Below are 22,175 nucleotides of genomic sequence, written 5' to 3'. Positions count from 1 at the left end.
TTGGGCTATTTTAACTAAATAATCTCATTCCTTTACATTCGTTCAGCATGAAATTTTGTAAGATATTATAAAAAGTAGTTTGCAATCTTATTTCAAGACGATGCCAGAATTACTCGTTGTTCCGTAACCCTGCAAATAATTTGTGAGTATTGCCACCTGCTGGCCCTTTACTGTTGGTGTTTGGTGTTTTTATTATATTTTTAGTTTTGATTGCTCTATTTGTTCACCAAATAATCAACATTATGAAAATTATCATTTCATTTGGACAGAACTTTGGAATAGCTTATTATATGTCTTTGTAGCTTTTAATAAGTGAAGAATATGATAGCGGAAGCATATAATCTGACCACTTCAGACATCTGAGGTCAAATATTTGACCTATAACTTTGGAGCCAGTTGATTGAGAGACCTGAAGTTTTACTTGTGATGTATTCTCATTGACCTCGACACTCAGGCCAAATCACATGAAATGAAGGATAAAACAAAAGTGTGCAAGTTGACCTGGAATTGCACATCTATATCTATATATTACTAAAACTCTCATCTTGTATGTATGTATGTATGTATGTATGTATGTATGTATGTTCCCGAAATACAGCCAAAACGGTATACGATAGTGCAAAAATTTTAGGGCCATCTTACTCACCATTCGCCTGCGGTGTGCAGTATCGTTTCATTCAAATCGGGCAACGAAAAAATTATTTAAAAATCGATTCTCAATTCAGTGAAGTACTCTTCGGGAGAATTTGATCAATGCAAACAACCTCAGTGGTGTAGTTCGCTGGAGCTATCTTTTATTTTTCTTGAAATGATTTTTTTTTCATCAAAAAAACGGGAACCCAACAACAGGAACCCAACGGGTTCACAGGCCGTCTAGTCCAGTATAATACTCACTCCCTTTTCAAAGGAATAGCATCTGTTTACCAACCGTTGTCCTGCTGCTGTTCCAACATCATAAAGTGCAATATCCATTTAGAGGAGACATTGTGAGCTCTCTTTTCTGGTAGTACTTGCAAATGGACTTCAAAGATTCCATGGTACCTTCTACAAAGAGTAGGTGGTTGTATGCTGCTACTCTGGCCAAATTATAAATGTCTGCAATGTGCTGTTATAATTGTTCTTCTTTCATATGCAGCACACGGTTGTGAGGAGCATCATTGGCTGAGGGCGTAGCTGTGCCGCTGATGCAATGCCCTCTATGGGTTAGGGCAGGAATTTGGAATTTGGCCAGGATGCCGGCGATAGCTCACCTACTCTTCGTGAGGGACACAACTAATGCCTACAGATGCGACTTCCAGTTTATTGTCCATCGAGGGACAGCACACACATTGATGAATCAATCACCTTTCCTGTGAAACAAGATTTTAAGCCAGGCGAGACAGCTCAGAGACGAGTCTGCATACCTCTAGGCCACTGCCAGTCCATAATTATTATTAAAACCAAGTTATTGTAAAGGGATTTCATTGCTCCTTTCCACCCCTTCTTCCCTCTATATTTTATTTTAAATACTTATTTGATGCCTTTGAGTATATGAAGTTTCTGTTTTGAAGGTTTCTAATTTTTCTTTTTGGTTCAATCAGGTTGGGGATGTCACAAATAAGAAATCTTCTCCACGCCTGGTAACCCAGTTCCACTTCACCAGCTGGCCTGACTTTGGTGTCCCTTTCACTCCCATCGGAATGCTAAAGTTCCTGAAGAAGGTGAAAACGTGTAATCCACAATATGCTGGACCTATTGTGGTGCATTGCAGGTTGGTTTATTTATCCTTTGATATTATTTTTAAAGATTTTATTCAAGTCTCAATGAGCAGCTTTGACATGCATCACATGTTGGACAGGACCATTCTGTCACATAAGGTAAATAGTCTAGGACCTGGCTTACACATGTATGCACTTAATTTAGGAGAGGATAACTCAACTGTTTTAGGCTAATATGACCCCAAGGAACAACTTGGGATGTGTGCCAAAATCTCTATCCGGACGAACAGCCAGAAAATGACCACGCCCTTTTTAAAATCTATGTACCCCATTGTCCATCACTCTATGCACCCTATTATCACTCACTCAGCCTACTTTTGATTTATTCATCGCACCAGTGCTACAAGATCCGGAGAGAGAGAGAGAGTGAGAGAACGACTTATCCATCCAGGACTGCTATCAACTGAAGGAGAAGTTCCCACTCCTCTGCAACTCCTACATGAATGGTGGATTTGTCATGAACACCACCAAGAAAGGTAGTGGAGTGCCCTTTGACCAGGCGCTAGAGCAGTGCTACAATCGGCCTGCCAAAGTGAGTGGGGGGATAATTGGGGTCACCAGAAAGAAGGAATCAGTAGCTCTGTGGGGAATTATCAAGCATAAAAAAGACCAGTACGTTGACCTCCTGAAGATGAAGGATGATGTCGAAGGAGAACTCTCACTTCACCACGACTTCAACCCAAGTACTGCAACTAAGATAGTTGGGATGGTGCAAGACATAGAGGAGTATCTCCTGAAGGTATGCAGTCCTCTGCAAGACCAGGTAGCACTGAAGAATGTTCTCACTGGAGAAATTGTGACCAATGTAAATGTAGACAAGTTGTATCTTTGATATCTTTGTGTGCTGTATCAAGGAGGGCAGCACTGCTTGTGCTAATTTTATCGATGATCGACTCAGAAATAGGTCGATATCGATACACTCATCTATTAGCAAAATCAAGTTTACCTCCCCTAATACCACCTTGAAATTGGCTCCCAAAGCAGACATCAAAGATGAGACAATCAAAGCTCTCATGTTTATTGAGTATGGGAGTCACCGGGGGTTCACTGTTGAGGAGCGACTCAAGCATGAAATCAGCAACTCTGCATTCTTCTTGGTTGACGAAGATGGTTACTTGAGGAAGAGTACCAAATCACAACTTGGGACTGAGCTACTGAAGTTGTGCCCACTAATAGATAAAAAAGGGCCAGAAACCTCCCCACAAACCCACGCCATCATTATCGACTTCATGGCCTTGGTGAGAAAGGTCCCCTTAAAGAAGCTTCATCCGCCCGTCAAGACATTCCATGACTTTGCTATTGCCTTGACATCTATGGTCACCAAAGCTGGGCACAACTGTGATGAGATCCATATCGTTTTTGATGCTTACAGAGAGGACAGCATCAAGAATGGAGAGAGGGGGAGAAGAAGAAAGTCAAAAGAAATGGTTGTCCTTGATGTGATATCACCAAACCAAAATGTTCCAGTGGTATTAGAGAACTTTTGGTCATCTTCCATCAGCAAAACTGCTTTCCAGGCATTCTATGTTGAGTGGCTCACCACCAATTACCACAGAACCAAACCTCTATACCTCGGTATATCACCACAGGCATGGATGGTGTCAGCTGGGTGTGCTTTTCCATTCCCTCAGCTCAATTGCACACACGAGGAAGCTGATGACAGGATGATGTTCCATGTGCAGGACATTCTAAGTCACCGGTCAGAACCTACATCCATGACGCTGTCATCAGGTGACACAGATATCTTTGTGTGCCTGTTATACCACATCACAGTCAATTGGAGAGATCTTGGCCTCCAAGAGCTTTGGCTCGTCCACAACTCAGGAGTGAAAAGATCAATATTACCACTCCACGATATCTGCATAGCACTGGGAGACGAGCTCACAAAGTGTCTCCCAGCACTCCATGCGCTGACTGGGTGCGATACAACCAGCAAAATATCAACTAAACTTGCAGCCCTGAATGCTATCCGCAAACCAGGAAATTCCTCTCTGATCCTGAATTTTGACTGTCCCCAGCTAGCAGAAAGTGCAATACAGATGGCAGAGATATTCTTGGTCAAGTGTCTCAAACCATCAACAGACCTGGAGACATTTGACGACCTGCGTCTCACTGCATTTGATAGCAATGCCCTCAAGATGGACTTTGAGAGAACCACTTGCACCTCAACTAATGCAAGGAAACATATCCATAGAGGTATTACCAACAGCAGCTGTGGTTCAAGCCCCATTTAGAGATTCCACCCTGATTATGAATGCCGAGTCTTATGGGTTTGTAAGAAGGGGCAGTTTATTAGTCCCTGAGATTGTGATCTCCAAACCCAAAGGCCTGCCAAATCCCTGCACATGTGGCAAGTGTGCTCGCAAAAATGGGTGTTCCTGCAGGATAGCTGGGATCAAGTGTTGCAAGTACTGCAAATGCAAGGGAGGTGATTGTTGTAAAAACCCTATCACTGAATGAACACTGCTCATCATCCTCATACCTGGACTCTGTTGTGTTACTCTTCGTGTTCCTGACCCTGGTTTACGTGACACATAAACAGTATTGATGTGGTTTTAAAAGTTGCATTGTTGGTGGTTGGGCAATTTCCCTGCTGATCTTGGAATCATTTAAGCTCTCTCGATACTGCTGCCTACTAAGGTAATGTTTTGTTTTTATCTTGCCAAAACGAAGTTTTTGCAAGATATGTTAGTCAGCTTGTATGTTTTTTTTTTTGTTTGTTTGTCTGTAATTACGTATAAAAAATTCTGCGGAGCACAGTTATCATCAGAAATTTTTGTAACTTCGCATATCAGAGGCCTATAGAGGTCCCTTTCAGTGCACAAAATTTTGAAGGTCAAGGTCAAAGGTCAAGGTCACTTTGGCGCAAATCAGGGGAGTCGACGAAACCCTTATTTTTTGAGTAATTTTGATCGGATCGTCTTCAAATTTCATGGGAATATAGTTCATGGTCTGGCGCTCAGCTGATTAATTTTTGGTGGCGATTGGCCTTGACCTTCATATGTTTTTTTTTTGTTTGTTTGTTTTTTTGGTCTGTAATCACATAAATCACTCTGCAGAGCACAGTTATCATTGGAAATTTTTGTAACTTCGCATATCAGAGGCCTATAGAGGTCCCTTTCAGCGCATAAAATTTTGCAGGTCAAGGTCAAAGGTCAAGGTCACTTTGTCGCAAATCAGGGGAGTCGACGAAACCCTTATTTTTTGAGTAATTTTGATTGGATTGTCTTCAAACTTCATGGGAATATAGTTCATGGTCTGGTGCTCAGCTGATTAATTTTTGGTGGCGATTGGCCTTGACCTTCATGGTTAGCGCCCGAGGTCAAACATATTTGACCCCAAGGTCAAATTTTCAAGTTTTAGGAACCATATCGTGTAGTACCTCGAATTGGACACCTCGATGAGTGCTTTCTAGATATGTCAAGCTTGAGACATTATGACGTCATTTGGTGACGTTATGAGGAAAAAGCATATTTTTCATGGTTACTCTGTAGAACGATTCTCATTGGAATCTCTCATAGGCAGATATTCCTCAAGGAGTCGTTCCTGGTGGATAGCAGCTCTGTTCACCTCAGTGTGACCTTAAAGAAGTCACACGTAGTCACCTTTTGGCAAGATACGGGTCACCCTGCGGGTGACATTGGTTTATTTTTTTGTTTGTTTGTTTGTCTGTAATCACGTATAAAAAATTCTGCAGAGCACAGTTATCATTGGAAATTTTTGTAACTTCGCATATCAGAGGCCAATAGAGGTCCCTTTCAGTGCACAAAATTTTCAAGGTCAAGGTTAAAGGTCAAGGTCACTTTGTCGCAAATCAGGGGAGTCGACGAAACCCTTATTTTTTGAGTAATTTTGATCGGATCGTCTTCAAACTTCATGGGAATATAGTTCATGGTCTGGCGCTCAGCTGATTCATTTTTGGTGGCGATTGACCTTGACCTTCATATGTTTTTTTATTTTTTTATTTTTTTATTTTTTGGTCTATAATCACGTATAAATCACTCTGCAGAGCACAGTTATCATTGGAAATTTTTGTAACTTCGCCTATCATAGGCCTATCGAGGTTCCTTTCAGCGCATAAAATTTTGAAGGTCAAGGTCAAAGGTCAAGGTCACTTTGTCGCAAATCAGGGGAGTCGACGAAACCCTTATTTTTTGAGTTTTGATCGGATCGTCTTCAAACTTCATGGGAATATAGTTCATGGTCTGTCGCTCAGCTGATTAATTTTTGGTGGCGATTGGCCTTGACCTTCATGGTTAGCGCCTCAGGTCAAACATATTTGACCCCAAGGTCAAATTTTCAAGTTTTAGGAACCATATCGTGTAGTACCTCAAATTGAACACCTCGATGAGTGCTTTCTAGATATGTCTAGCTTGAGACATTATGACGTCATTTGGTGACGTTATGAGGGAAACGCATATTTTTCATGGTTACTCTGTAGAACGATTCTCATCGGAATCTCTCGTCGGCAGATATTCCTTAAGGAGTCGCTCCTGGTGGATAGCAGCTCTGTTCACCTCAGTGTGACCTTAAAGAAGTCACACGTGGTCATCTTTTGGCAAGATACGGGTCACCCTGCGGGTGACATTGTTTTTATTTATAACGTTTGGTTAAAGGACATGCCATATGTTTCGCTGAGTAATACAGAGCTCTTCCTAGGCCATTGTAGCCTATTGGCAGGGTGTATTTTTATTTTAGGGTGATTCAACTCAATTTCAACTGGTCACACTTTCATTCATGGTCGATAAAATTAAAAAATAGTCATTCTGTTTTTGTTTTGTTTTGGACCATTTGCTTTGGAGTACTTGTTTTTATCAAGCATTCTGAGTTTTAGTTTTGATGTGGAATCGCCTTCAAGAATGATGTACATAAATTGTGTCCTGCATAGTCTACATCATGTGCACAGAGATTTTGCTATATGCTAATTGGTTATTTAACTAGATTCCAAATTTATCAACACTGGTTCATAATGCAGTCCCTATTTTATTTTCAATATTGAAATACTCTTGTTATTACAAGTGGAGCACAAAAGATTTTGGTTTAAAGCTTGCTAATTGCCATTAATATGATGTTGTCGAACGATTGGAAAAAATGTGCTGAGATCATAGGAGTTTATGTTGAAATTCGAAGTTCACATATTAAAACGACAATAAATGGCCTTTGAGGAAAAATTTATTTTGGTGTTTTATTTGCATTAACAACGTGGTATTTCTATACAGTAAACCCTCAAATATCATGGGGAGTTACGTTCCTGAAAAATGCTGGAAAAGTTAAAACCGTGATCGTTAAAACCAAGGGCCTATGGGAAAAGGGGGGTTCGGTTCCTGGGCTTCAACAAAATATCGAGGAAGGCCGGCAGCAGCCAGAAATAAACACATCACAATTGAAATGAACATGTAAATGAAATAAATACAGAATAAAAACAAAAACACAAGACATTTACCTTATAAATTTATTCCAAAATCGCTCGGTGATTTTTACAAAACAGCGAGGTGTGTGAGGGTAAGAATATTACATACTCTGCTGTCAATATAAATCACAAGGCTTGCCTCAGGATGATGCTGTTACAATCGGGGAAGGGGAAGTGGGAAAATATTGAAAACCACGATTGGCCAAAATGAAATCTCGTGATAACTAAATTGGAACACAATAGGTTGCCCGCGATTTGTTGAAACTTCTGATATTTGAGGGTTTACTCTATTTGAAATAGGGACTTCATGATGGATCACACTGTATATAATCTGTATTATCGGAAATGGTGTGATGTCCGTGGGCGTTTTGCCTTACTCTAATTGGGCGTTCCCTTTTCTGCTTTTTCTACATTGTGCATAACACTGAACAACAAAAATTTTTTACTGGAGATGTGTAAAGTGATTTAGACTAATTTGGGTACGCTGATTTCAAAAATCATAACCGTTTTGCTGTATCACGTCAGGATTTTCAGTAACAGAAATATTCCCATTGCCTAGAAGTCAGGATTTCAATGAAATTTACAAAAATTCATTTATTCATTTATTTCATCATGAATGCTTCAAAATTATAGAAATTACAGAAAAACTCCACTAGAATGTAATTAAAAATGCTTTAGGCATTTGGCTTTGCGTTTGTGCTGCTCTGTGTCAGTTTCACGATGCAGGAACCAGCAGAAATCGCCCATCATGTTCGGGTTGTGCCGCCCTTGGTAACGCGTCTCCATGAGTGAAATCTCTTGGTGGAATCGCTCGCCGTGCTCGTCCGAGACTGCTCCCAAGTTGTCAGGGAAGAAGTTCAGGTGCTGGTGTAGGAAATGGATTTTCAGGGACATCCTGGAGCCAAGTTTCCTGAAGGACTCCAGCAGCTGCTGCACTATTTCTTCATAGTTGTCCGCGCGCTCGTTCCCCAAGAAGTTGTCCGTCACAGCTTTGAAGCTCCTCCACGCTGCCAGCTCTTTGGGGTTTAGAGTTGTCGGAAAAGTTTCGTCCTTCATAATCTGTCGGATTTGCGGTCCAACAAAGACACCAGCCTTGATCTTGGCCTCCGACAAGGTGTTGCCAAACTTTTCCTTGAGGTATAAAAACCCACGCCCATTCAGATCCATTGCCCGTACAAAACTTTTCATCAAGCCGAGCTTTATGTGGAGTGGTGGAAGGAAAACCTTGGCTGGGTCGACAAGGGCGACATGCTTCACGTTGTGTCGACCAGGTACATGCTCTTTTCGCTCTTCCCAATCTTTCTTCGTCCAGTGATTCTTGTCGTCTCTGCTATCCCAGAGACAAAGGAAGCACATGTATTTCGTGTAGCCTGACTGCAGCCCTAACAACAGCGCCACCACTTTCAAGTCTCCGCAGATGTGCCAGTTGAAGTCATTGTACTTGATGGAATCAAGCAGCTGCCGCATAGTCTCATAGGTCTCTGTCATGCCGAACGCGTGAGCCAGTGGGACTGATGGTTTCTCGTTGCCATTGTGGAGCAAAACAGCCTTCAAGCTGTTCTTCCCCGAGTCGATGAAGAGGCGCCAGTCTGCAGGATCGTGATCACACCCAAGTTCTTTCAACAGACCGTTGATGTCACTGCAGAATGTCATCGTGTCTTCCATCTCAAAGAACTCAGCCATGTCTCTGTGACGTGCTCTGAACAAGGATATCTTGGTGTTAGGTTCAAGTAGATTCCACTGCTGCAGCCTTGATCCAAGCAGCTCTGCCTTCGCCTTTGACAGCGAGAGATCTCTTACAAGATCATTGAAGTCTCCCTGGTTCAGAAGGTGTGATTCTTGAGTATCGGGTTCAAAAGGTTCATCATCACCATCCTCTTCACCACTGCTTACAGCTATGTTCTGATCAGCTGGAGGTGTTGGAACGGGGTTCTCGTCATCATGAGGCACAGGTTTACGAGCAGAGACGCAGTCAGCGTACTTGATGTGACCTTTATTCTTCTTGTTGAAGCCGGCGATGCTTGTGCAGCAGAAATAACAATCATCATGATGATTCTGCGGCTCACGCCATATCATGGGCACCGCAAATGGCATGCTCGCGCGCTTGCCCACCAACCACTGAGTCAAGGTTGTGTGACAGCTTGTGCAGCAGATGTGTGGTGCCCAGCTCTGTTCTTGGTCCCCCACCTTACACCCGAAGTAGTGAAAGTAGGCGGCCTTCATTTTCACTGCTGTAGATATACTTCGCTGTTGATCTTTTTGGTATACCGACCACAGACATAACAGAAGTTGTCAGGATGATTGGTACAGGAACGCCTACTCATCTTTATCTGAAAGAAAGAAATATAACACAAGTTAACAACAATTGTACGAAATAGACATGTTAAAGACATATGTAAATTTCATTGAAATCCTGACTTCTAGGCAATGGGAATATTTCTGTTCCTGAAAATCCTGACGTGATACAGCAAAACGGTTATGATTTTTGAAATCAGCGTACCCAAATTAGTCTTAATCACTTTACACATCTCCAGTAAAAAAAATTTTTTGAAATTTGTTGTTCAGTGTAATCATTGTTTGTGGAACCTTGCTTCCATACAGGTTGGCAAATAATTGTGGAGTGGGCGGAAATAAATACTTTGGTAACTACAGCCAATCAAGAACGGAGCACGATTCCAAAAAATGAAACTGTAATAAAAATGGAGAGATCACAAATGGCTAGAAGGTAAAGGAGAAGAAACAAACAAAGATGGGTTTCTATGAAAACTGGCTGATACACACAACACATGGGTAGAACTCACACTAGATAAAAGATTTAAGATTTCCTACTCCTTTGTATTCAGGAGTGGAATTTTAGGCACTTACTTTGTCCTGAGTGGAAACGTTCTTTTTATGTTTTGAAAATTATTACATTCTTGACCAGTTATCAGTCATTACACCATGCATACACGAAGCGAAAAGCGGGGTTAAGCAATTGGTTCATGTCTGTCCATCTGTCATCAGTTTATGATTGAGGAACAATTTAATTGAATTGAATGGTATATTTTGAATACGAATCAGAACATGAATAGGAAGACAAGTTTGCCATTTTATCACACTTTGCCTCTGAATTTGTCCCGATCGCACAATCGCAGAGAAGTGATAAGATTTTTACTCTGTTTGCTTACCTGGCAGTGAAACAAAATTTAAAATCAGTTTAAACAGGAAACTTACTGTTTTTAAGGATGTTATAAAGGACACAAATAACAGGCACAAATAACTCATGTAATGTGTTATATATTTGTGTGTTTGTGTAATATTTCTGTGTTTGTGAGTTTACGTGTGTGTGTGTGTGTGTGTGTGTGTGTGTGTGTTTTGTTATGTCTGACTTCCTTCTTGGGACTAGGGTGCAGTAATTGGTGTTTATTTTGAAGACGGGGTGTTGCAAGAGGAGACGAGTAAAAGGGTGGTAACACCTTGAATAAATTTATTTATATGCCTTTAAAGTTTAAACCTTTATTTAAATTGAATTATATACTTGAGCACTATCGAACACAAATCACCATCATAATACTTCCTTCCAAGAACCATGATAATATATAAATATATATATATATATATATATATATATATATATATATATATATATATATATATATATATATTGTCGCGAATTCCCGCCCGCCGGCGTGCGATCGGCCACGTGACTCGAATCGCGGCACGTCACCCACTGGACGGACAATTCTGTCGTGACACTCTCGGACTAACGCCGGCAGCCAGTCACGGGTGGGCCTTTCAGCCTCACCACGATCGTGCCAATCGGCCACCTGTGTGGGATAGGGTTGTTCGCCAAACTCGACCTACCTAAGTACCCACGCGGCTGGTAGACCGGGCGATCGCACCTCGCCGCAGGTTGACTCCAGACACGGGCCGCTTAAGCGATCCGTTCCGTGCTATCGGGATAACCGAGCGGTGTTATCGTCGGCCTCGACGGTTCTGATTAATTATCGGGCGTATTTAGCCCACGACGAACCCGTTACGTGAAGCAAGATGGAGATTCAAACGAAGGAAAAGACGCAGCGAAACGGGGAACAATTCAACATGCAAGCACTTTATTTACACGATACATGGAGAGCACACATATAGCAAATGCAACAAAAGTAACAATGACGCAGAGATACTACCGACTACGCGAGCACACGGCAACACTTAAACAGTTTTACTTTACAGACGGCGCCAACACACATTTACTCAAAAGCAAAAGAAAAAGCCACCCTCAAAGACAAGGAGGCAGACGGGGCCTGTGGGCCAATATTTGCGCGGGACCTGAAGGAGCGGTCAGGTCCGCAAGACTGGGTGGGTCCTACCCGCGTCTTCGTGATGAGCCGCAAATGTGGCAGCGCGGCGGTGCCCCGACTTCGTGCTCCTTCGCGGGTTTCGTTGGCACCGCTTGGAGTGGGGTGGGAACAGGGCCCCCTTTTCGCACTATCTCAGCGTGGGGGAAAGGGGGAATTGTTGATGCTCTGGGGAAAGAGTATAGCTGGCTTGCTTGGGTCCCGTGACGAGCGATTCCACCGCGACAAGTCAATAGCGAGACCCGTCTTAGTGTATTTACGTATTTACGAAATATCATGTATTTATGAAATAAATAATGTATTTACGAAATTAGAATATATTAAATAGAATAATCTTTAAATAGTAACGTGAACTTTTCGAAATTTAAAGCAAATGTCCGAATATATTTAAAAGTTCATGATAGATGCTCTCAAAAGGCACCCTTAATGCGAGGATGTGTACAAGTGCTTCGTATTTATGGAGATCCGGATCGTGTATATAAAGGAGCCGAGACCTAATATAAAGGTTTTGTCTTCACAAGAAGAAGAAGAACAACAACAACAACAATGCTGAGCTCTCTATGATCAGCGTTCGCTACGCGAGACGCTGCTAAAAACAGACATGTTTTCGTAATTTTGCTGCACGGAGTTAAAGGCTCGCCCATATTTATTTACAACTAAAATGACTACCAGTCAGCCATTTTTTATCAGATCGCAAAATATAGTTAGGTGCAAGTGTATGCCATCATGTACTGTGCTTGTGCTGTGTTTGAACAAAATCGGACCATGCATGTCCGAGAAATGGTTGGGGACACATTTAAGAAACAAAATGGCCACCAGTCGGCCATCTTGGATCTCATCTCGGAAAAAAATGACGTGCATATCCAAGCCATCATTAATTATCTGTGTGCCAAGTTTGAGCAAGATCAGTAAATTCATGTCCGAGAAATGGTTGAGAACGTGTTCAACGTCAGGTTGTTTTTTTTACAACTAAAATGGCCGTCAGTCTACTAGTCTGCCATCTTTGATCAGATCGCACAATATAGTGAGGTGCATTTGAATGCCATCATGTACTTTGCTTGTGCCAAGTTTGAACAAAATCGGACCATCCATGCCTGAGAAATGGTTGAGGACATGTTCAATGTCGGGTTTTTTTTTACAACCAAAATGGCCAACAGTCGGTCATCTTGGATCTGATCTCAGAAAATATTGACATGCATATATATGTAAGCCATCATTCTTTATCTGTGGACCAAGTTTTATCAACATTGGTAGATGTATGCCCGAGAAATGGTTGAGGACGTGTTCAACATAAGGTTATCTTTACAGCTAAAATGGCCACCAGTCGGCCATCTTTGACCACATCGTGAAACAAAACAATTCTCCAGGCCCGAGTTCCTCAAGGCAGTGTTCTGGGCCCTGCTCTTTTTCTGGTTTTCATCAATGATCTCTCCGACTCTCTGGAAAACCCTCTTTATCTCTTTGCTGATGACTCCACCTTCTGCCGTACCATCTGTCATCCCTCAGACCGGCAAGCAGCAGCTTCTTTGCTCTCTGCAGATCTGGATAAAATCAGAAACCAGTCCAACACGGAGAACGTGTCTCAATCCTCACAAATCTCACACTCTCACTATGTCTTTCCGAAAGGACCGTTTGGACCCCCCCCACCCCCATCTACTTTCTCAACAATCCTCTTGAAGAAATCCCTTCATTCAAGTTTCTGGGACTTACTATCTGCCATGATCTTTCCTGGGAAAGCCACATTTCCAACCTGGCCTCCAAAGCCAGTTGCCGATTGGGCATCCTCTGTCGTGCAATGTCCTTCCTCAGCCCACCTGAGCTCCTGACCACAAACAAAGCTTTCGTCCACAGCATGATGGAGTACTGCTCTCCCCTCTGGCTGGTGCTCCTGCCTCTCATCTTTCTCGGCTTCATGCTGTGGAAACCAAGGCATTTAAGGTAATTGGTATCTCCTGCGGTGAGATTGAGTCTTTGGGCCTCTCACTCTCTTACCGCAGGCAGGTCGGTGGTCTTTCTGTCTTCCACCATCTACTCTCCGGTCTCCCCCCCCCCCTTGCTCTGTCTGTGATATGTCTCCCCGCCATATTTCCGTAGGGCGCTCAAGGTCCACCAGCAACCCCCTTCTGGGAAAACTACCAAAATCAGCAATCACTGCTCACCTTCACTCTTTTTTTCCCACCTTTGGAATAAACTCACACACTCTCTTCAATCCCATTCTTCCCTCCAGGTCTTCAAAACAGCTGTTCACCACCACCTATCTTTCCTCATCCAAAACCATGATCTTTTCTACCCCCGTTAATCCACCCCAAACCCACCTCCTTCAAATACTCTGCCTTCCTTCCTGAAAATTCCCCATTGTGTAAGGTCCTGAAAGTCCCTGTGGTGTCCATCTTGTTTACCCCATGTTCCCCACCCTATCCCTCTCCATTGCACAGATATCCTAATGTCTTTGTTCTCCACTGTTTTGGCCTTCCCTTTCCCACTCCTCTTGTGTCCTGCCCCCCTTGTTGTGCATTGTGGGTTTGCTCTCATTCGAGCCTTGACAATGTATACAAAAATAAAATAAAAGACGCATATGTATACCATCATGTGTTATCTTTCTGCCAAGTACGAATAAAATTGGTCCATACATGTCCGAGATATAGGTCATGTGGAGGTGGGTCGGTTCGTTCAGTTTCGTTGTGCAGATCACCAATCTGAACGAAATTCACCCTGTACATTCATGAGAACACACGATTGAAATTCCTACTTGTTTCCATATGCACAAGTTGACACACCGACAGTTATTACCATTTGAAATTACCTCCGTGAAGTGGGCGTGGCATGCTCGTTATCGCGGAAGAAACGACCAGGAAACAACAAATCAAGATGGTGGCGCCCATGGTTGTCTGGTGATTGAGTGATTTTTGGTCTTTCAACAACCAAATATGCGTTGTTTCATACACTTGGGCGGGGAGGAAGATGAGAAAGTGACACAATTCACGGATAAGAGCTGGCGTAAGGTATGCGAGTGTGCGAAGGCTTGGTGTGACGCCACAGATAGTGAAACTATCAACAAATGCCGTTTGCTGGCTGATCAAATTATGAAACTGCTGCCAATGACTGATCCTCCTGCGGATGCCGGCCGTCACCGGTTCTGCTATGCGTCGTTTTGTAACAAGGATCATATAAAACGCACTGAAGCCAGGAAAAGGAAATTAGAAGCCAGCACTGCTGTAGTTTCTGCTAGAGCCAGTGAGGTGGTAGGCGGACTCGAAGTAGAGGGGCACTCATACCACAAAATACGTAGAAAATCCCTCTGAACCTCCGTAGAAAGGGTGGCTGGCAAATCAGCTGGTGTAGTGCCAAGAATTTGTATCATATGCCAGAAAAAGACAAATTCATCCGTGTCAAAGGAAAATCTCAACGTGATCAGTTATCCCTGGCAGAAACACGGGATGGAGGAAAGCTGAGGGAAACTGCTGAGCAGAGGAGAGATGAACGTGCTGTGAGAATAATGACAACTATAAAGGATAAAGACTGTGTGGCGCTGGAAGTTTGTTATCACCGTAAATGTTATTTCGAGTATGTGAATGACACATACCAGAGACAGAGTGAAAGTAAACTCCAAACTCAGAAAGTGAACTATGACTCAACATTTGACATTTTCTGTGATAAAGTAATCCAGGTAAGACTCATTGATGGAAAGCAATCTATACATATGAAGAAGTTGTGTGAGATGTTCAATGACCTACTCAGAGTATGCGAAGGTCAGGATAAAGCCAACTACCAGGCAACAAGACTGAAGAAAAGACTGCAGGAACGATACCCAGACATGATTTTCTATCGTCCATCAAAAATGTCTGAGAGCGAAGTGGTGTACATGAAGGACATTGATATTGATTCCATTGCTCAGGCTGCTGTTGTAGACAGCAGCTCTACAACAGAAACAGTCAACTACAGAGGATGAAGCCAGCCAGGGTCCACAGCAGGGTGACTCAGACCTCAATTTACATGTTCTATACTCGGGAGCACGCATGGTGAGGGATGACCTGAACAAACACCAAAATGTGGACATTACATGTCCCTACTTGGAAATGGTGGAGCTAGCACTAGAGCTTATACGGGCAACTCGTACTTCGAACTGGCCAAAACACCTTGCGATCACGAGAGCATCAATGCCCTGGTACTTTGCATACGATCACCTAAACTATGCAAGGTACTTACCCGTTTACTGACTGGAAATGGCCGGGCTTGAGCACTCCCACCCAGACACCTATCAAGTATTCATGGACGGCAAATGGACTGCCCAACGGCATACTCGTTATGGATTTAGTAGTGTTGCGTGTGATCAGATCATAGAGCAGACTTTAAATAGGGACAGCAAGACCAGTGGAGGCATCATTGGTTACACTCAGAAAAGCACAGCTGTGAAGAAGTGGATCCTGTCCCAACCAGCACGTGCGGAAATCGCAAGGAAATGTGAGTCCATGGCGGGTATCCACGACGAGTCCCGAACGAGAAAGGATTTGGATCTGTCAAGCTCGAAGAAGAACGAAGCAGTGGTGGTACAAGTGATGGACACAATACTTCAAATGATTAACCCTTTCTTCGGCGCTCACCTTGAACTCGTCAATATAAGTTCAGGTGTCATCGCACCGCCAGCCACTTCCGCGGACTTGATGAACGCGTATGTCAAGGGAGAGAATGCTGTCGTGCAATTCATGCATGATTGGCTTCTCTCAGGTGAGGTCCCATTCTTCAGTCCGATTTCGAAGGCCAAATTGGCAACTTTCTGGAAGGCGCAAGGCAAGTCGGCGACTCCCCAGCAGACGCTGAAGGTTGAAATTGCGAATGAACGTCGTCTTTTCACACGACTGCTGTTGATTGGAGAGAAAAGCAATGTAACACTCCATGATCTGCTCGCGTACCCACTGGGTACTGGGAAAGAACATATCTTTCCCGCTGGCATCCGGTGATGGTTCGATTGCTAAGACAGACAAAGCCAAACTCCGCAACCATATACTGAAACTGTGGTCCGATTGCCATGTGGACGCTCGGCCTATCCAAGGTGCAACAATTGTGGATGGAATGGCCGTTATTCAGGTGATAAAGGCTGGTTCACTGCTTAACACTTTCGGCAAACTGGAAGAGATGGTGCTGAAAATTGTAGTGGCCAAACCACGACATAACCAATCTTCGAGACTGGACGTGGTGTTTGATACTTACCCAAGTATCAGCATCAAGTGCCTGGAGCATGCCAGATGAGCGGGCAGGGTGGGCGATCTTCAGGTGCAAACCATCTACGGATGTGATCAAGCCCTTCCAAAACAGTGGGCCAATTATCTCCTGAGCGGAGCCAACAAGGAGGCGTTTATAGAGTTCATCGTCAAATCGTGGACGAGAAGCATCTCTCCATCAAAACTGGGTGACATGCTGTTGTACATCAGTCATGCTGGCAAATGTGAGAAAATCAATGCATTGAATGGTGTCATGGCTGTGTCGTCAGTACCTGAACTTGAATGTGACCATGAGGAAGCTGACACGAAGCTCCTGCTACATGCCACTCACGCGGGACAGAATGAAGAGTCGGTGTGCATAGAGAGTTTCAACACCGATGTGTTTGTGTTGGCATTGGCTCACTCGAAGTCGATTCGGGCACGAAATTTCCATCTGGTCACAGGAAGTCCCAAGGACATTATCGTCATTGACATTAGGAAGCTGAGTAATGCCCTGGAAAGTTCTGTCTGCGATGCATTGATAGGTTTGCACAATTTCACGGGAAGTGATACCACCAGTGCATTCCACGGTAAGGGCAAAACAAGGCCATTTGACTTGATGATGAAGGGTACCCCATCTCATCACCTGTTTTGGGAGCATTGGTTGAGAATTCACGCTAGATCAGAATATCATTCACAACCTGGAACAATTCGTCTGCGCCATGTACAATCAGCCGATCATGAAGAGTGTGGATGAGGCTCGCTACAAGCTATTCTGCAGCCAGTCGCTGGGAGAACAGAAGTTGCCACCTGCAAGCGACGCTCTGATGCTGCATTGCAAAAGAGTGAACGATCAGTCTGCGATCCACCACCACGCGACTGAGAGGTTTATAGAAGCCCCTTCTCCTACATTCACGGATTGGTGGAACGCAACGGAGCACTGACTGTTCACTGGCTGAACAAACCACCAGCGCCGAAGGAACTGTTAGAGGCGACGAAATGTAATTGCAAGAAGATGAAATGCGAGACCAACCAGTGTTCTTGCCGGTCAAAAGGAATGCCCTGCACAGAGTGCTGTGGGTGTCAAAACTGCGCCAACGATGAACAGACCCGTGCAGAAATGGAACTTATGGATGATGAAAGCTGAACTGATGATGATTCCGACAACAAACTGTGAATGCGGGTGTCACATTGCTTTTGCTGTGGTGATCTACTACACAGTAGTATTCAGGTTGATTAGCATGTAATAGTGGACTTGAGTTTTGTAATAGCAGCAGTCAAGAGCCTAGTTCAGCAACCGCTTCAGAGCAAGAAATATTGGAGTTCTAAGACAGTCATCCTCTTGTGGCAGTTCTACTTTTCATCAGGCTGAGTCGCGCAGTCTCTTTGTCTTTGATTTAATCCGTAAGAGCCAATGTAACTGTCTTTAATAGGCGCTGTAACTGCCTTTTAATAGTCAATGTAACTACCTTTAATAGCCAGTGTGGCTGCCTTTTAAGCAAAAAGTTGCCTTGGTCAATTTGAAGGCCTGTCTGGTCGGTCTTGAAGTTTTCGGCTGGTAAAAATATGTAACTGCTTCGGTTTACGACCTTTAATTATACACATCTTTAATAACAGTGAATAGGGCTCTGTATAAACATATTGTATCATTTTACGACCTCACAAGAGTTTTATTTGACGTACATATCAGTCTCTCCTTGATTCTTCATTTCTGTGTCAAAATCGTGCTTTAATGTTCGGTGTATCTTTAATTGCCAAAAGTAACCAATTGTGTCACATCCTCGACGTGGAAACAAGTGGATTCGGACTCAGCGTCTAAAATTCTTTAAGTATTCCAAATTTCATTGAGATTGGTGATCTGCACAACGAAAATCATTTTCTGAAGGTAATAGCGAGTACCTCCACATGGTTTAATATGGTTGTGGAGGCACACATGCACAGACACCAAAATCGAGACGAAATCGACAAGCCCCTGTTTCGGACTAAGTCCAACGGAGGCTAATGAAGGGAGGGCCTTGGCCAACTTTCCACAACCTCATCATGGATGGCTCATGAAACCTATTACAAGTATTTTATCTGTCTATTTCAATTAAAAGATAATACTCAAGAAGAGAAATGACACGGACATAATGATGAAAGAGAGTTCTGTTCAGGAGATTGTATATAATATAAATAAAGCATCCACCTTTATCTCAAGTTTTGTTATCTTGGCAATATGTTGTAAAGCCATTTACATTTGTCGGAGAGGCTTTTAGAAAACGGAACAAACTCCCCACAACTCCACTAATTCTCATGCTCTATGAACCCTTTTTCGCATTAACTTTTCAAAAAGCTCCAGATTACTCCACCCCCCCCCCAACCCCACAGGCTGCTGCGTGACCCATCTTTGGTTTTGCCAAATGCTCATATCCTTAAAAAAAAATTAGTGGTGAGAACCTGATACAACATCCCTTTAAGGGACTGTGAGAAAATTTGAGGATCGAAGAGGCCTTGCACATGCTTGCTGTTATAACCATGGAATGCTGGTGAAAACAGCATTAATTTTAATTAAACTGTCACTTCACACAGTAAAGATTTCAGCCACTATGTGTTGGTTGCACTGATTCAAACCTGCATGTGTTTGTGTCACTGCTAACCCCCTTCCTCCACCCCTACCTCTGCCCTAGTGCTGGTGTTGGTCGTACTGGAACCTTCATAGTCATCGATGCCATGCTTGACATGATCCAGGCAGAGCACAAGGTGGATGTGTTTGGCTTCGTTTCACGTATCCGTGCACAGCGCTGCCAAATGGTGCAGACAGACATGCAGTACGTGTTCATCTATCAGGCACTCCTTGAGTACAACCTGTATGGGGATACGGAGCTCGAGGTGACATCACTTGAGAGTCACCTGCAGAAGCTTTACAGCAAACAGCCTTCTGGCATCAATGGCTTGGAGGAGGAGTACAAAGTACGGAGGTTGTGTATGGATATTAATTGGTAAATTAGGTGTAAATGGTGATGTCTGGCCTAGTATTGAATATCAAAATAGAAAGGGATTAGCAGCAAATTAATGTACCTCATTTGCAACAACCACTTGTACTGTCCCTACACTAAAATGTAAATTTTTGTGATGCATACTCGATGACTAATAGTTCAGCAAAACAACCACTCATCATGAAGCTAATGCAGAATCTCCAGGTTTTGTTCCTTCTGGGGTTATATGATGCAAAAGCTTTTCCATTATGATCATTTGGTGACAGATTGAGATCTTGCTGGAGGCTTTGTTGCACTTAGCTTGGAAATGTGTAGTTTGGAGTGGCACGAGACAACAGACACAATTTATTCCACAAATGAGAGAATACAGGAATGGAATGGGGGTGAGCATGCAGTTTAAAATTTGAGGAGGGTACCCAGGTGTGTAAGTCAGGAAGAATATGTGGTGTGACTAGGGAAATGTAGGGGAAGACAGGAGAGTGAAAAGGCTGGAGGAGTGAGAACAAAAGTTAGACTAAAGAAAACGGAGTCCACCAACCTGTCTGCGGTGGCAGATAATGAGACCTTGGGGCTCGGCAACCTGGTCTTTTGGTTTTTGACAAAACCACGAGTTTTGTGCTTTGGCATTTTGTTCTTTTGTACTTGTAGTTTACATATCTATTTTTGTCAATATGGATTCTGCCAACTACAAAGTATTGTTTAACAGTTGCTGTTCTTCAACAGAAACTCACAACTGTGAAAATTCAAAATGACAAGATGCGCACAGGAAACCTCCCTGCCAACATGAAGAAGAACAGGGTGTTGCAAATTATACCTTGTAAGGATGTGTGGCATGAGTCAAGTTAAAACACCAGGTTGTATTTTGGGTGTCAACATGTTGCTGATTATTGTTTTGTTGTTTGCAGATGATTTTAATCGTGTTATCATTCCAATGAAGAGAGGAGAGGAGAATACAGATTATATCAACGCCTCATTCATTGATGTAAGGGATTTGTAGATTTCACCCGTGATTTCTAATCCTTGTGGACAAAAAATGGGCATGCATTCACCATTAGGGCTGATGGGGCTATAAACCCAAACAGCAACAAATACAGCCCTAACTAGAACGGGCACTCGGTAGAGCGCATACCTTCGCCACCGCTACTTTTTTCCGGGCACATTTGAAAAACGTCATTTAAAAACGTCCATGACATCACAACCATCAGTCCGATGGATGTCAAATTTGGTGTTAGACGTCATTGAGGGCAGTCCAACAAAATGGAATGATAAACACTGAAAAAATCGAAAGTTTAAAAATGACGTCATCTTGTGACATCATTTTGATGCACTTCCAATGACGTCACTACCAATCGCGGACTACCATCCTGAAAGCTCTTATTTCACGGAACATTTTAACATTAGTTTCATGTCAATAGCTCTATAAGATCTGAAGTTATGCCTACAAGTATATTTTGACCTTGAGTGACCTTGACCTTGACCATAGAGTTAATTTGCAAAACCTGTTCATAAACAAGAGTATGGGCGTCATTGTGTCATATTGCATATCACAAGATGAGGCGTTGAATTCTGAATATTTTGGCGTTAGTTGCATGCAAATTGAATAAAAATTGACCGTGTTATCGTAAAAAGACGATTTTGACCTTTTCTTGACCTTGACCTTTGACCCGAACGATCCCAAAATCTAATCGAATGCTTCCTGGCTAATAACCAATCATCCCACCAAATTTCATGCAATTCGGTTTAATACTTTTTGAGTTATACGAATCACAAGATTACAAATAAATAAATAAATACACGCTGACCAAAACATAACCTTTCGCAGAATGCGAAGGTAATAATTGCACAAAAGATAAAAGAAAAATCTAACATTAAATATCAATGATGGATCATTGTAATGGCTAAGAGGAGGTCAGCTCAATTTGGACGGAGAACGAAACATTATAAATGCCTAAGACCCAAGGACACTACATGAATGGCTTTTATAAAAATGGCAGGACTGAGCCAATCTGACAAGTGTAGATTTTGCAAGGTAGATACAAAAAGCACGAGTCGTCTCATATCGGGATGTAAAAAAAACTCCTGTCAGAACAGCTGCACATGCAAAGGTGTAACAAGGTATGCAGAGTAATCCACTGGTACATCTGCAGAAATTTCGTTATCCCAGTTCCACAAAACTCATAGAAACATGAACCAAAAGCAATAATTGAAAACGAGGACATCATGCTCACATATGACCTGATGATCCTATCCAGCGTGAACATAGGAAACAAAGCACTGTGACCAGACATAGCACTCAGATACAAAAAGGAAAAGAAGGCATTGCTAATTGAGGTTTCAGTACCCAGTGATTTTGGTCTAAATAATGCAGAAATCAAGAAGGTGACCAAATATCAAGACCTCAAGAATAAAGTGAAAATATCCTGGAAACTGAAGTGCCGAAATTGTAACAGTGATAACTGGACCAACGGGAATAATAAAGAACCTTACAAAGATCACACAGA

At 42.8% G+C, this 22,175-nt stretch overlaps 1 protein-coding gene across 4 annotated transcripts in view; it reads left to right on the top strand.

The window, feature by feature from the left end:
• PTPRA (protein tyrosine phosphatase receptor type A) overlaps positions 1–22,175 on the top strand; it is a 215,885-nt gene that overhangs the window by 182,347 nt on the left and 11,363 nt on the right. For all 4 annotated transcript variants that reach the window (XM_085848261.1, XM_085848260.1, XM_085848258.1 and 1 more), the window contains 4 exons: positions 1,581–1,750; positions 19,366–19,648; positions 20,398–20,491; positions 20,580–20,656. In XM_085848261.1, the coding sequence (XP_085704387.1) occupies positions 1,581–1,750; positions 19,366–19,648; positions 20,398–20,491; positions 20,580–20,656 (624 nt within the window). The remainder of the gene's footprint in view (positions 1–1,580; positions 1,751–19,365; positions 19,649–20,397; positions 20,492–20,579; positions 20,657–22,175) is intronic.

The sequence above is a fragment of the Eptatretus burgeri genome, chromosome 12, assembly GCF_056783735.1.
Source record: "Eptatretus burgeri isolate ZD-2024b chromosome 12, Ebu_testis_v1, whole genome shotgun sequence".
NCBI lineage: Eukaryota > Metazoa > Chordata > Myxini > Myxiniformes > Myxinidae > Eptatretus > Eptatretus burgeri.
Note: the sequence above shows the minus strand (reverse complement) of the source record. Positions and strands in the feature narration are given on the sequence as shown.